We start from the raw sequence: 12,050 nt of genomic DNA, 5'->3' as shown, positions 1-12,050 counted from the left end.
TTTTTTAATGAAGTAAATATTAAAAAAGGTCAGCATTTGCATACTTAAAGTATAAAAGTTTTGATGGCCTCAAAGTGTCCCAATTTATACAAATGTGTGTTTAGATGCAAGAAATGTGTGTTTGAGGCGGAGGCAAGTTCATATTTTGCTGATTAGTTTAGATGCTCCAAAAATAAAACAACTGTGTGTTTGACCTTTTAATATTAATCAGATCATTAGCAACAAGAAATGGAGTTCATATAATTATTTTTAAATCTTATTGGTACAAAAATAATAGCAATGTAAACTTTTCTTACCAGAAAAATAAAATAAAATTATAACAATTTATACAAACAAAAGCAATACTTGGATTACGGATGTTGTTGCAAATTCAGGATCAATTTGATGACATAAGTGTTAAATTTCATTTTCACCTTAAAAATCAATTTTTTAATTTTTATTCAATAGGTAAAGTTATTTAGTGCTAAAATTTTTCATTTCTGAACTAGTATACTTCTTAATTTAGTACAATGTGCAAAAGCAACATGTTATTTCTTAGAAATTCTAACCGTGATAAAAATTCTAATTGCAATTTGAATCCTAACCACTCTAAATGAAAGTTCAAGTTGGAGAATGGAGAAAATACCTCTCTTTCGGTGCCCTTCAAAGATGAGAGATTGCTTCTTAAAGCAAGAGAATTGAAATTAGACATTTTGATTTTGGAGGTAATATTCGGTGGGAGATGGGGAGATGAAGAGTGTTGGATTGGAGAGAGAGACATGTGAAGCTTCTCATCTTTTGAAAAAAAAAATATATAAAATGTTACATGTCCCCAATTTGTACACATTTAATAATTTATTTATTTTCTTTAAAAATGAATGGGGGTCAACTATGTAACCTTTTCAGAAAATCTATGGGGGTCATTTTTTAGGTACCTTTAACATTTAGTAATAAAATATACAAAAGTAGCATGCATAATAATTATTTTTTGAAAATGAATGGGGGTCAATTGACCCCCATTTGATGTACGTGTATTCGCCTCTGCTCACATGCAGATACACACACACTCAAGCTGTAACTGGATTAAAGGTGGCCTCTTTCCATGAAATGCAGGAAACAATCACTAAAAGAATGTGTAGCTCAGATGAGCAAACACGGGCAAAGCATCAACGTTGATTATATCGAAAGCAGCACTTGCACCAGAACTGACGGAACTCGTTAAAGACATAGAAGGAAAAATCAGCCGTACCGGACAGGAATCGGCCGATCCAGATCGGATTCAGACTGTACCGATCCGATTTCAAGCCGAGTTACACGGTTGGTGAATTTTTCTTTTAATTTGGGCCGAACGGTCCGATTCCAGTCAAATTTAGGACAAAATGGGCCTATTCCAGTCAAATTTCGAACGAACCAGTTCATTCCAGACATACCATAGGCCGAAACGTGCAATTATCACTCTCCGAAAAAAAAATTCACCTCCCGCATGACTCAAACCAAATACCTTTTGGTTATCAACCAAGCCAACTACCACCATACGGTGCTATCTTTTATTGCCAGAATACATGACAACATGTAAATATAAGGTTTGACATAGCCATTGAAGAGAAGAGACGCATTGGAGCCTGCACTAGAATGGAGAGGTCAATAAAGTTTTTCCATTACAAAATGCATCTTTGTGAAATTATTATTTTATCAATTTTTTTTTATGTTTTAGTATAAAACAAGCTTCTGGCAAATAAGTCTGACTTTCTGATCCGACTCGGCTGATTCTGACCAATTCACCCAATTTCGATTCCACAGTCAAAAGACCAATCCCGATTCCGATTCCGATTTTTCCCTCTATGGTGAAAGGAGCATTTACAAATAATCCTAAACATCAAGCTGAATGCTTACCTATAGAGATAAATAAAAACTGTATATGCAAAGGGTGTTTTGGATGGTAAGCAAGATCTCGATTTGAAAAGGTCTATGGGGATACCATATATTATATAATCAAGCATAAACTTGAGGGGATTATCTCTCTTTTTTAGATTGTTGGTAGAAGCTACCAAACAACTTGAGGGAATTATCAATTGAGAATATATACAAAACCAGTTGATGAATTGTTGCCAAACTTGGAAGGTCTCATTCACAAACCATCTGGACAACCACCAAAAAAATCAACCAAGTGGTGACGAGAAGGAAGGCGAGATGTCCCCAGGCAATGTAAGTAGATGCTAATTGTACCTTTCTCGTTTCCCAAAAGGTTATGTCTTCAATTGTAATCAAATAACTAGAATTTGTTTTGCACATGAGTACATTGCAACAGACAGCGGTATGCCACCGCTGCAGCAACTGCTACAATCAAGAGTTGGCTGAGAGCAGTTGGGATGGGGAGGGCGCCCATCCTTGGATTGGTGATGATGTGGGAAAACGGACCTTGACATGGCCCAAAATGCATTATTCTTTTCGTGAAGCCCGTGCAGAGAGCACAGATAGTATTCCAGATGAAAATATTCTATCCTCTCTGATTTTCTTGGAGGAAGAAAGCACACCCTTAAATTAAAATAACGGGAGTTCTTGCTGCTAAATACTATCACAATAAGTACCGAAATGGACGATTTGGGAAACCTGACCTCCACCTTTCTTCATTGGTGACGATGTAGGAAACAAGACCTCGACATGGAAAATCTGAAAACCTTGGGTGATATAAGATAGCCTGAGGTGATCTCAGATTGTGCCAGTAAGGTTGCTGATGTGCTTCTTGAATGCTGGGGAGATCTTTGAGAACCTGACCAGCTTGAGTGCGCATTGTGATTGTCAGAGTCTCATTGATCTAACTCTGGCCTCATTGAAAAAGGCTCCTGATTCAAGGTCAAATATTTTCAGGGAGTGACAAACATTGTGAATTTAAGAGTTTCAGTGACCTAACTCTCGCCTCACACAAACCTAATAATATTGATAACTTCTGTCCCTTACCAAATATGCTTTGCCTTGGACTTTACAATATCTGTGGGGAAACAATTTTCTGGACTACAAGGGTTTGAAGGGCTGAAGAAGTGGGTGATAGGTGATATATAAAAAGTTGGAACTGTTCAAATTGCTAGTGCTGTATTGATGAGGCAGTAGCTACTCTCAAACTCTGTAATTTGACACAGTTCAGGGAGCTTGTTAGCCTTGACTCACAGCTTCATCTCGTCAGATGCACGGAGCGCAAGGCAGTCGTGCACTTCAAAAGGTTCAGCAAACAAAACTATATTACTTTGGGCTTTGACAATACTCACGTTGATAAAGCCCCGGTCTCAAGATTTACTACCATGACATGTGAACATTTAGTTTTTCACTCTATTACTTTTCTGTCATTCTCTTTAAATACTGTTAAGTTGAGCACCGAACTAAGGCCCAAAGCCCATTATATAAAATCCAAGAAGTAGCTAACCAACTATAAGAACATGCTAGAAGAGTCGGTAAAACTTTATATTTTTTTTCTAAACTGATATAACAAAGTCGGTAAAGCAAAATCTAGAAATTTCATGTACCGCCATTAGATTTGTATAAATGGGTGATAGCTCTATGTAAACTAGCGAGAAGTGTGAGTAAGAAATATATATCACTCTTGTACTTTCTCCATTATATAGAAGTTAAATTATAGTATACTCCTTTCTTCTACTATTTACAATTCAATTATATATTCAACAAGTGGTATCAGAGCGTGTTAAGTCCTGTTGAATAGAAGATTTGTGTAACCCATGAGTCTATCGTTCTGCCGAAGGTCTTGTTGACTAGGAGGTTAGTGTAACCCGTGAGTCCTTCTTTGTGTCAGAATGTCAGACTTGAGTGGCATGAGTGGTCTAATTGTGAAGTTGAATAATTATAATTATAGTGACTGACGTAGTTTTATTAAAACATATATGCAAGGTCAAGACTTGGGGGAGATTGTGGGTGGTGAAGGCAGGTCAAACGTTATTTGTGCTAAAGACTACGATGGACAAGAGCTTATTGTCTCACATTAAAGATTTAGAGACACCAAAAGAGGCATGGGATGTCTTGGCCGCGTAGTTTTCAAGGAAGAACATAAGTCGGCTGCAATTGCTCGAGAGAGAGATAATGAATATCTCCTAAGGTGACATGACTGTGAGTAAGTATTTTCTTAAAGTAAAGAAATTGTTTAGGGAGATTGAGCAGCTAGACGCCTTGCAAAAATTGTCAAGAATAGAATGTGGAGAATAATCCTGAATGGCATGAGGCCGGAATACAGCACCTTCATCACAATAATTCAAGGATGGGCAATGCAATCAACGCTGCTAGAACTGGAGAATTTGTTCGCCAGTCAAGAAGATCTTGCTAAGTAGCTAGTAGGTTTCACGGTGAAGCACGATGAAGGGAAGGCCATGTATAGTGGTCGACATTGAGAGTCTCGTAGGGACCGATATCGACGACAACCTGAAATGGAGAATATTTGTCATGAATGATGCAAGAGGTGCTCATGTTCAGGGGAGCTCTTAGAGGCAAAGAGGGCAAGGGAGCTGAAAGTGGTGAATACCAGAGTAGAAGAGTGGAGTGCTACAATTGTGGACGACGAGGACACTATGCTAGAGAGTGCCACTTCATGAAGAATGAAAGAAACTTGGTGGTGATCACGAATGAGAAGACACCAGAGGAGGTCCCAAGTGAAGAAGAATGGGATGCAATGGGGGCTGTTGCGATGCAGTCGGTGGCCGACGTATAGGATGTCAAAGAGGCTGATGAGCCTGTGGATGAGGAGATTGACTTCGAGTCATGGTTGTTTGAAGAACCAGTCGACAAGGAGACCAGGGTTGTGAGGTGCGGTGACTAGTGAGGAGAAGTCACAAGAGAGAACTGAGATGGCAACCATCACCAAGAAGGGTGATGATGATGAGACATCACAGAGGAGTGTTGTTGTTGTGGAGATGACTACAGAATGAGATTTCGTGCAAGAATATGCAGCTCGTCAGGTGATCCTCGAGAGGAGAAAACTCGTCGATGACTTTTGCCAAGGCAACGTAAGAAGAAGATTCCAGAACCTTCACTTCTGAAGATGACTATTCTGGAAGATCAGCCACAGACGTCTGAGCAACTTCAAGGTCAGAAAATTAAAAGAAGCAACAAGAAACATGATGATCCAAATAAACGTGGAATACCAAAGACAAAGACAATATCAAGTCGGTGCTGAGGGGAGAGTGTTGAAGTTCAACTAGACAAGATATGAGTTAGAGCATGGTAAGATCAAACCTGTGGAAATCAACTAACACCAGTAAGACAGGAGTAGACGAGCAGACAGATAAGATGAAGTGTGCCGTAGGCAGAAGGAAAGCGTGGATGAAGCGAAGCCAAAAAGAAAGCAAGTGAAGTTTGCTTTTTTTGCAGAACATTGCGCTTTCAATTACTGATTAAGAGCTTCCTTGTTGGGGTCCTTTGATGGCGCCAAATAGATAGTAAGTAGACCACTCACTTTTCACAGCGTACCTTCCATCTTTAGTGAAATGCTTGAGTTACTTATGGGCATGTTTATCCGGCTGTTAGCTTCACAGCTTGAATAGAAGGAATGGTGATGATGTCAAGAATGGAGCAGATGCTTACTCAACAAAACCAGCCTAAAGTGCCAGAACCAGCTTCACCAAAGGGGAGTGGAATCTTGAGAACCCCTCCTCAATTAAATGAATTTAGCAAAAGTATTAATAAGGATTCTAGAAGTAATGAACCAGAAAGTAGAATGGTAAATCATAAAAATGGGAACTTACCTAGAACTTATTTAGATTCTTAACTAGCTTTTATAGCACAATTTATAGATAGTTATACTGACTCTCTTAATATTCTTCTTAAGGATCTCATAGGATAATCTCAAAACGAGTCTAGCAAAAATAAGAAAAAAATGACTTGTTTCAAAATTAGAGAGAGGGATACTTACGATCTATCTTTAGCTACATGGAAATTTTCACATGGAATATTAGGGGGTTGGGTAAGCCGTCCAAAAGAAGACTTCCTGGACTGTGAGTTTCGACTCTCTTATACTAGTTAGATGCATTCTCGGAGAGGATTTTGGCTTGGTCTTCTTCACGGAATTGAACGTACACATTACCGATCATGTGGTCGGCACAGAACTAACGCCCAAGTCCATTATATAAAATTCAAGAAGTAGCTAACTGACTATATGAACATGCTAGAAGAGTCGGTAAAACTATAGATTATATTTTCTGTAAACCGACATAACAAAGTCGGTAAAGAAAAATCATGAAATTTCATGTACCGCCATTAGATTTATATAAATGCGTGATAGCTCTCTGTAAACTAGCGAGAAGTGTGAGTAAGAAATATATATCACTCTTGCACTTTCTCCATCAAATAGAAGTTAAATTATAGTATACTCGTCTCTTCTGCTAATTACAATCCAATTATATATTCAAATAATACTTCCTCTATTATGTTGGGATTTCGGGTAGGTTATAGTGCAACAATTCAAAACAGTTTAAGATTTGTCCACTACCCGAAAACCAGAATCCAAGTATAAAACTAATTCTAGAATCAAAACAGATTTTACCACTAGACACGCAGCGGAAACTTCAAGTCTAGCAATAGCCTTCTTCTCCTTTCGTTCGTGTCACCTTTCCTTCGTGTCTCCTTTCCTTCGTGTCAGATCCATGCAACAGCCTAGCAGTCACGCCTCTATCAGTATCCACACGAACAGGTTGATAAACTTATGTAATTCGATATGCTAGTACCGAATTAACTGCCCCTCTTTCTTTCTATTTCTCTTTCTGTTTTTTCGAAAATCTGAATCATGAAAAATGGCCCTTAATTCTGAATAGATCACTGCATATTTATAAAACATATGCACCAGTTCGTTTGAGCCTATTCATGGCATCAATTCGTTGAACCCTTTCAGAAGACTTATCCATTTCAGATCATATCAGAATATCAGAAATTCGGGCCTAGCCCAATAAAGAGTTGATCCATATTAACTATTAATATGGCCCATAAATATTCTAGCCTATAGTACATTTCTAACAGTCTCCCACTTGTACTAAAGAGTTGATCCATTTTAAATTTGTTTTCAACCTTGTTCTTGTGTGTGACCCAATAGGTTCATATAATGTTGGCAGTGAGCTGAAAATCTTTTTCGGCACACAAATCATAAGCGGTCCCTAGCAGGGCATTATGACTACCCAAATTATATGAATGTCAATATCCGACAAGTACCTCACAATTATTTATGTTAATCCCTTTATCACTTGATATCTTGATTGTACTCAAAGCAGGAAATGTGTCAACTTTGTACAGTACAATCTTTGATTTCTCATACCAAAGTTAGATTGACTATCAACCATATAACACGGCCATGCATTTTTCAATCTATCTTTCTAGAGGGGCCCAGAGATATCATACTCTCAATACATGAGAGGGATAAATTCCATCTTGATCACTCATATTTCTTCACATGTTTCATAATATACCCAATTACTACCTTTATAGTTACCTGGTTAAGGTTAACGTTTGATAGCATTAAAGTATACAATCCTCATTGAAGAAATCAATGATGATCTCAAGTCAAAGGATTCAACAAAATATAGTAAAAAATAAACTGATGACACATAATAATCCATACAGTATTTTATAGCGGGTCTATCCAATATCATGTTTATCAAACATGTATCCATGTGATTGCATTGGATATCCCATATCAATGATCCGTAAAACCTGATCATCTACAATCAATCCATATACTAGTCCATAAATTATTAGTGTTCCGACTAACAATAAAGACTAGGGACTATTTAGAATAATATTGCATTCTATTATAAAGTTTTACGATCCAATTCATCGAATTGATGATAAATAATAAGCAATAAATTATTCAATTAACATTACATTGTTTTATTCATAAAACATAAACATACAAACAAACATCTAAATTATAAACCTCTATAGCACAATAATAATCACTAGAGCCAATCACTCATGTATCTAATACCTATAGCTCTAGTATGCATATCATGCTTAACTTGCGAAAGAGGTTTAGTCAAAGGATCTGCCACATTTGCATCCGTTGATATCTTGCATATTTTAACATCACCTCTATTCACAATCTCTCGAATAAGGTGAAAACGTCGAAGTATGTGTTTGAATTTTTGGTGTGATCTTGGCTCTTTAGCCTGTGCGATTGCTCCATTATTATCACAATAGAGATCCACTGGATTTTCAATACTTTTAAACACACCAAGTTCAATAATGAACTTCCTTATCCAAACAGCCTCTTTTGCTGCTTCTGAAGCAGCAATATATTCAGCTTCTGTTGTAGAATTGGCTACTGTCTCCTGCTTGGAACTCTTCCAACTTACAGCTCCTCCATTGAGACAAAATACAAATCCAGATTGCGATCTAAAATCATCTTTGTCGGTTTGGAAGCTTGCATCTGTATAACTAGATACAACAAGCTCTTCCTCACCTCCATAAATAAGAAATGCATCCTTAGTCTTTCTCAAGTACTTAACGATATTCTTCACTACTATCCAGTGACCCTCACCTGGATCTGACTGGTATCTGCTTGTGACACTCAAAGCATATGAAACATTGGGACGTGTACAAAGTATAGCATACATGATAGATCCAATTGCGGAAGCATATGGAATCTTACTCATGCGGTCTCGCTCATCTTGTGTCGAAGGACACTAATTCTTGTAGAGACTTATGCCACTTGACATAGGTAAAGATCCTCTCTTTGAATCTTGCATGTTGAATCTTTTCAACACCTTGTCAATGTATGTACTTTGGCTCAATCCAATTAGCCTTTTTGATCTATTCCTATAGATCCTTATTCCCAATATGTAATTTGCTTCACCTAAATCTTTCATTGAAAAACTACTTTTCAACGAAGACTTTACTGATTGAAGCAATGGAATATTATTTCCAATCAACAGAATGTCATCCACATACAAGACACGAAAAATAAGTGCGCTCCCACTAGTCTTTTTATAAATACAAGGTTCTTCTTCGTTCTTGATGAATCCAAATTCCTTGACCACTTCATGAAAACGAATATTCCAACTCCGAGATGCTTGTTTCAATCCATAAATAGATTTTTGAAGTTTGCATACTTTCCTAGTATTATTTGGATTGGCAAAACCTTCGGGTTGTGTCATGTACACATCCTCGTTCAAGTTTTCATTAAGGAAAGCAGTTTTGACATCCATTTGCCAAATCTCATAATCAAAATATGCGGCAATTGCTAGAAGTATCCTAATTGACTTAAGCATTGCAACTGGTGAAAAAGTTTCATCATAGTCTATCCCATGAATTTGCTTGAAACCTTTTGCCACCAAACATGCTTTGTGAATGTGAACATTCTCATTCATGTCAATTTTCTTCTTAAAAATCCATTTACATTCAATGGTTCTTACACCATTAGGTAAATTAACCAAGCTCCAAACTTGATCATCTTTCATGGATTGCATTTCATATTTCATGGCCTCTACCATTTATCAGAGTCCGGGCATACCATTGCTTCATGAAATGTCGTAGGCTCATCGTTGTCCAACAACAATATGTCGCGTTGTTCTGATATGAGCAACAAATACCTCTGAGGTATGCGACGTTCCCTATCCGACCTTCGTAATGGTAATGTCTCTTGTATAGGTTCCACAATGTCTTGTGGTTCCTCATGAGTAGTAGGAGTATCTTCTTGAGTGTCTCGAATTTCTTCGAGATGCACATTACTCCCACTAACTCCTTTGGAAAGAAATTATTTCTCCAAGAAGACACCATTTCAAGCAACAAATACTTTGTTCTCTGCTCTATTATAGAAGAAAAATCCCTTGGTTTGTTTCAGATATCCAACAAAGAAACACTTATCAAATTTAGGTGTGAGCTTATCAGACATCAATCATTTTACATAAGCCTCACAACCCCAAATTTTAAGAAAAGACATACTAGGACGTTTCCCAGTCCACATCTCAAATTGTGTCTTCTCAACTACCTTTGTTGGAACCCTATTAAGTGTGAAAGCTATCGTCTCTAGAGCATATCCCTAAAATGATAATGGAAGATCAACTTGACTTATCATAGAACGAACCATGTCTAACAATGTTCTATTTCTCCTTTCAGACACACCATTCCATTGAGGTGTTCCTGGAGGAGTAAGTTATGAAACAATTCCAAATTGCTTCAAATGATCACCAAATTCTTGACTCAAATATTCGCCTCCTCGATCTGACCGAAGAGCTTTAATTGTCTTGCCAAGTTGATTTTGTACTTCATTTTGAAATTCCTTGAATATTTCAAATGCTTTTGATTTATGTATCATTAAATAGACATAACCAAATCTACTAAAATCATCAGTAAATGTGATGAAGTACTGAAAGCCACCTCTTGCGACTGAACTAAATGGTCCACATACATCGGAATGTATAAGTACCAATAGGTCATTCGCCCTTTCATTTATCCCAGTGAAAGGTGTTTTAGTCATTTTTCCCAACAAATAAGCTTCGCATGTTTCAAGTGATTCCAAATCAAATGAATATAAAAGTCCTTCTTTATGAAGCTTCTTTATGCGTTTCTCACTTATATGTCCCAAACGACAATGCCATAATGGAGTGGAATTCAAATCATTTGATTTGAGTCTTTTGGTTTGTATGTTATAGACAGGAATATCAAGATCTAGAATATAAAACCCATTATGTAACGAAAATTTGCCATAATACATATCATTTAAATAAAAGCAACGGCCACTGTTCTTAAATTTAAATTCAAATACAAACATATCCAAACATGAAATAGAGATAATGTTTCTACTTATGGCAGGTACATAATAGCAATTATTTAATTCTAAGATCATCCCGGAAGGTAGAGCCAATGATACAGTGCCTATGGCCAAAGCAGCAACTCGTGCTCCATTGCTGACACGTAGTTGTACTTCTCCTTTATTTAACATTCTACTCTTTGCGAGCACCTGCATATTTGAACAAATATGAGCTCCTGAACCGGTATCTAATACCCATGAATCAGTTTGATAAGTAGAAATGTTAATTTCTATAACAAAAATACCTGAAGTGGAAGCTCCACTTCCCTTCTTGTTATCTTCCTTGAACTTCTTGCAGTCTCTCTTCCAATGACCAATTTTATTGCAATAGAAGCACTGCGACTCAGTGACATTGGCTACAGACTTTCCTTTGTTCAAGGTCCCACCCTGAATTTTGCCTTTGCCCTTACCATTTCCTTTGCCTTTGGCCTTTCTTTTGTCTTTCTTTTTGAAGTTCGTTTTCTTCTTAACCAATAGGACATCATTAGGTTTCCTCAGGTTTTGTTCGGCTGTCTTTAGAATTCCATGCAATTCTGTCATTGACTTCTCCAGCCCATTCATGTTAAAATTCAGAATGAATTGATGGTAACTTGAGGGCAAGGACTGGAGAATAATGTCAGTAGCCAACTCTTTACTGAGGGGATAGCCCAAACGGTTCAGATTCTCAATGTATCCCATCATCTTGAGTACATGAGGACTAACCGGGCTTCCTTCTGCCAGTTTGCATTGATATAATGCCTTTGATGTTTCATCTCTCAGTGCGAGCTTGAACTTGAAAAAGTTTACGAAGCTGCACAATTATGTCATAAGCACTCAATTTCTCAAGCTGCTTCTGAAGCTCAGAATTCATTATCATGAGCATGAGACAAGTAACATCAAGGTCACCATTCACATGCTTATCATAAACTGCTTGTTCTACGGCAGAAATTTTACCATCTGTATCAGCCTTTGGTTTTTCAGGAACGGGTTTCTCTAGAACGTATTACTTTTTCTCTTACTTGAGAATAATGCGTAAGTTTCTATACCAGTCTAAAAAGTTTGGACCAGTGAGTTTTGCACTATCCTTTTCAATAGCAGATCGCAACGTAAAAGTGGATGTATTTGCCATAATCTACAACAAAATAAATATGCAGAAATTTAGACTTAAGTTTATGTTTTTAGAAAAACCTTTTAACAAAAAGCTTTACTCGCACTATGTGTTTTTTTAAAAACGATGTCCCATATAAAACCACATAGCGGGCCAAGATCCATATTTCACCAAATTCAAGTGAGCTTTGGC

General features: G+C 37.2%; 1 protein-coding gene and 1 pseudogene across 1 annotated transcript; both read right to left on the bottom strand.

The window, feature by feature from the left end:
* Positions 1 to 7,919: 7,919 nt before the first annotated feature.
* On the bottom strand, positions 7,920 to 8,576 carry LOC144560203 (secreted RxLR effector protein 161 pseudogene; annotated as a pseudogene).
* A 69-nt stretch (positions 8,577 to 8,645) lies between these two features.
* Positions 8,646 to 11,659, bottom strand: LOC144560202 (uncharacterized). The gene is made up of 6 exons (XM_078309380.1): positions 11,646 to 11,659; positions 11,017 to 11,561; positions 10,388 to 10,629; positions 9,904 to 10,000; positions 9,473 to 9,702; positions 8,646 to 9,341 (listed from the first exon to the last, which is right to left on the bottom strand). The coding sequence occupies exons 1-6, from the start codon at positions 11,657 to 11,659 to the stop codon at positions 8,646 to 8,648; spliced, it is 1,824 nt and encodes a 607-aa protein (XP_078165506.1).
* Between the last annotated feature and the right edge of the window lie 391 nt (positions 11,660 to 12,050).

This window comes from Carex rostrata, chromosome 10, assembly GCF_964058835.1.
Source record: "Carex rostrata chromosome 10, lpCarRost1.2, whole genome shotgun sequence".
Lineage (NCBI taxonomy): Eukaryota > Viridiplantae > Streptophyta > Magnoliopsida > Poales > Cyperaceae > Carex > Carex rostrata.
Note: the sequence above shows the minus strand (reverse complement) of the source record. Positions and strands in the feature narration are given on the sequence as shown.

Excerpts from the sequence above, each read along its gene's own strand:
- LOC144560202 (XM_078309380.1), bottom strand. Across the intron at positions 10,630-11,016 it reads AAGTGGAGCTTCCACTTCAG|ATCTTGATATTCCTGTCTAT; the intron begins GTATTTTTGTTA and ends TTTATATTCTAG. Across the intron at positions 10,001-10,387 it reads AAAGGGCGAATGACCTATTG|GGATATGCTCTAGAGACGAT; the intron begins GTACTTATACAT and ends TTATCATTTTAG.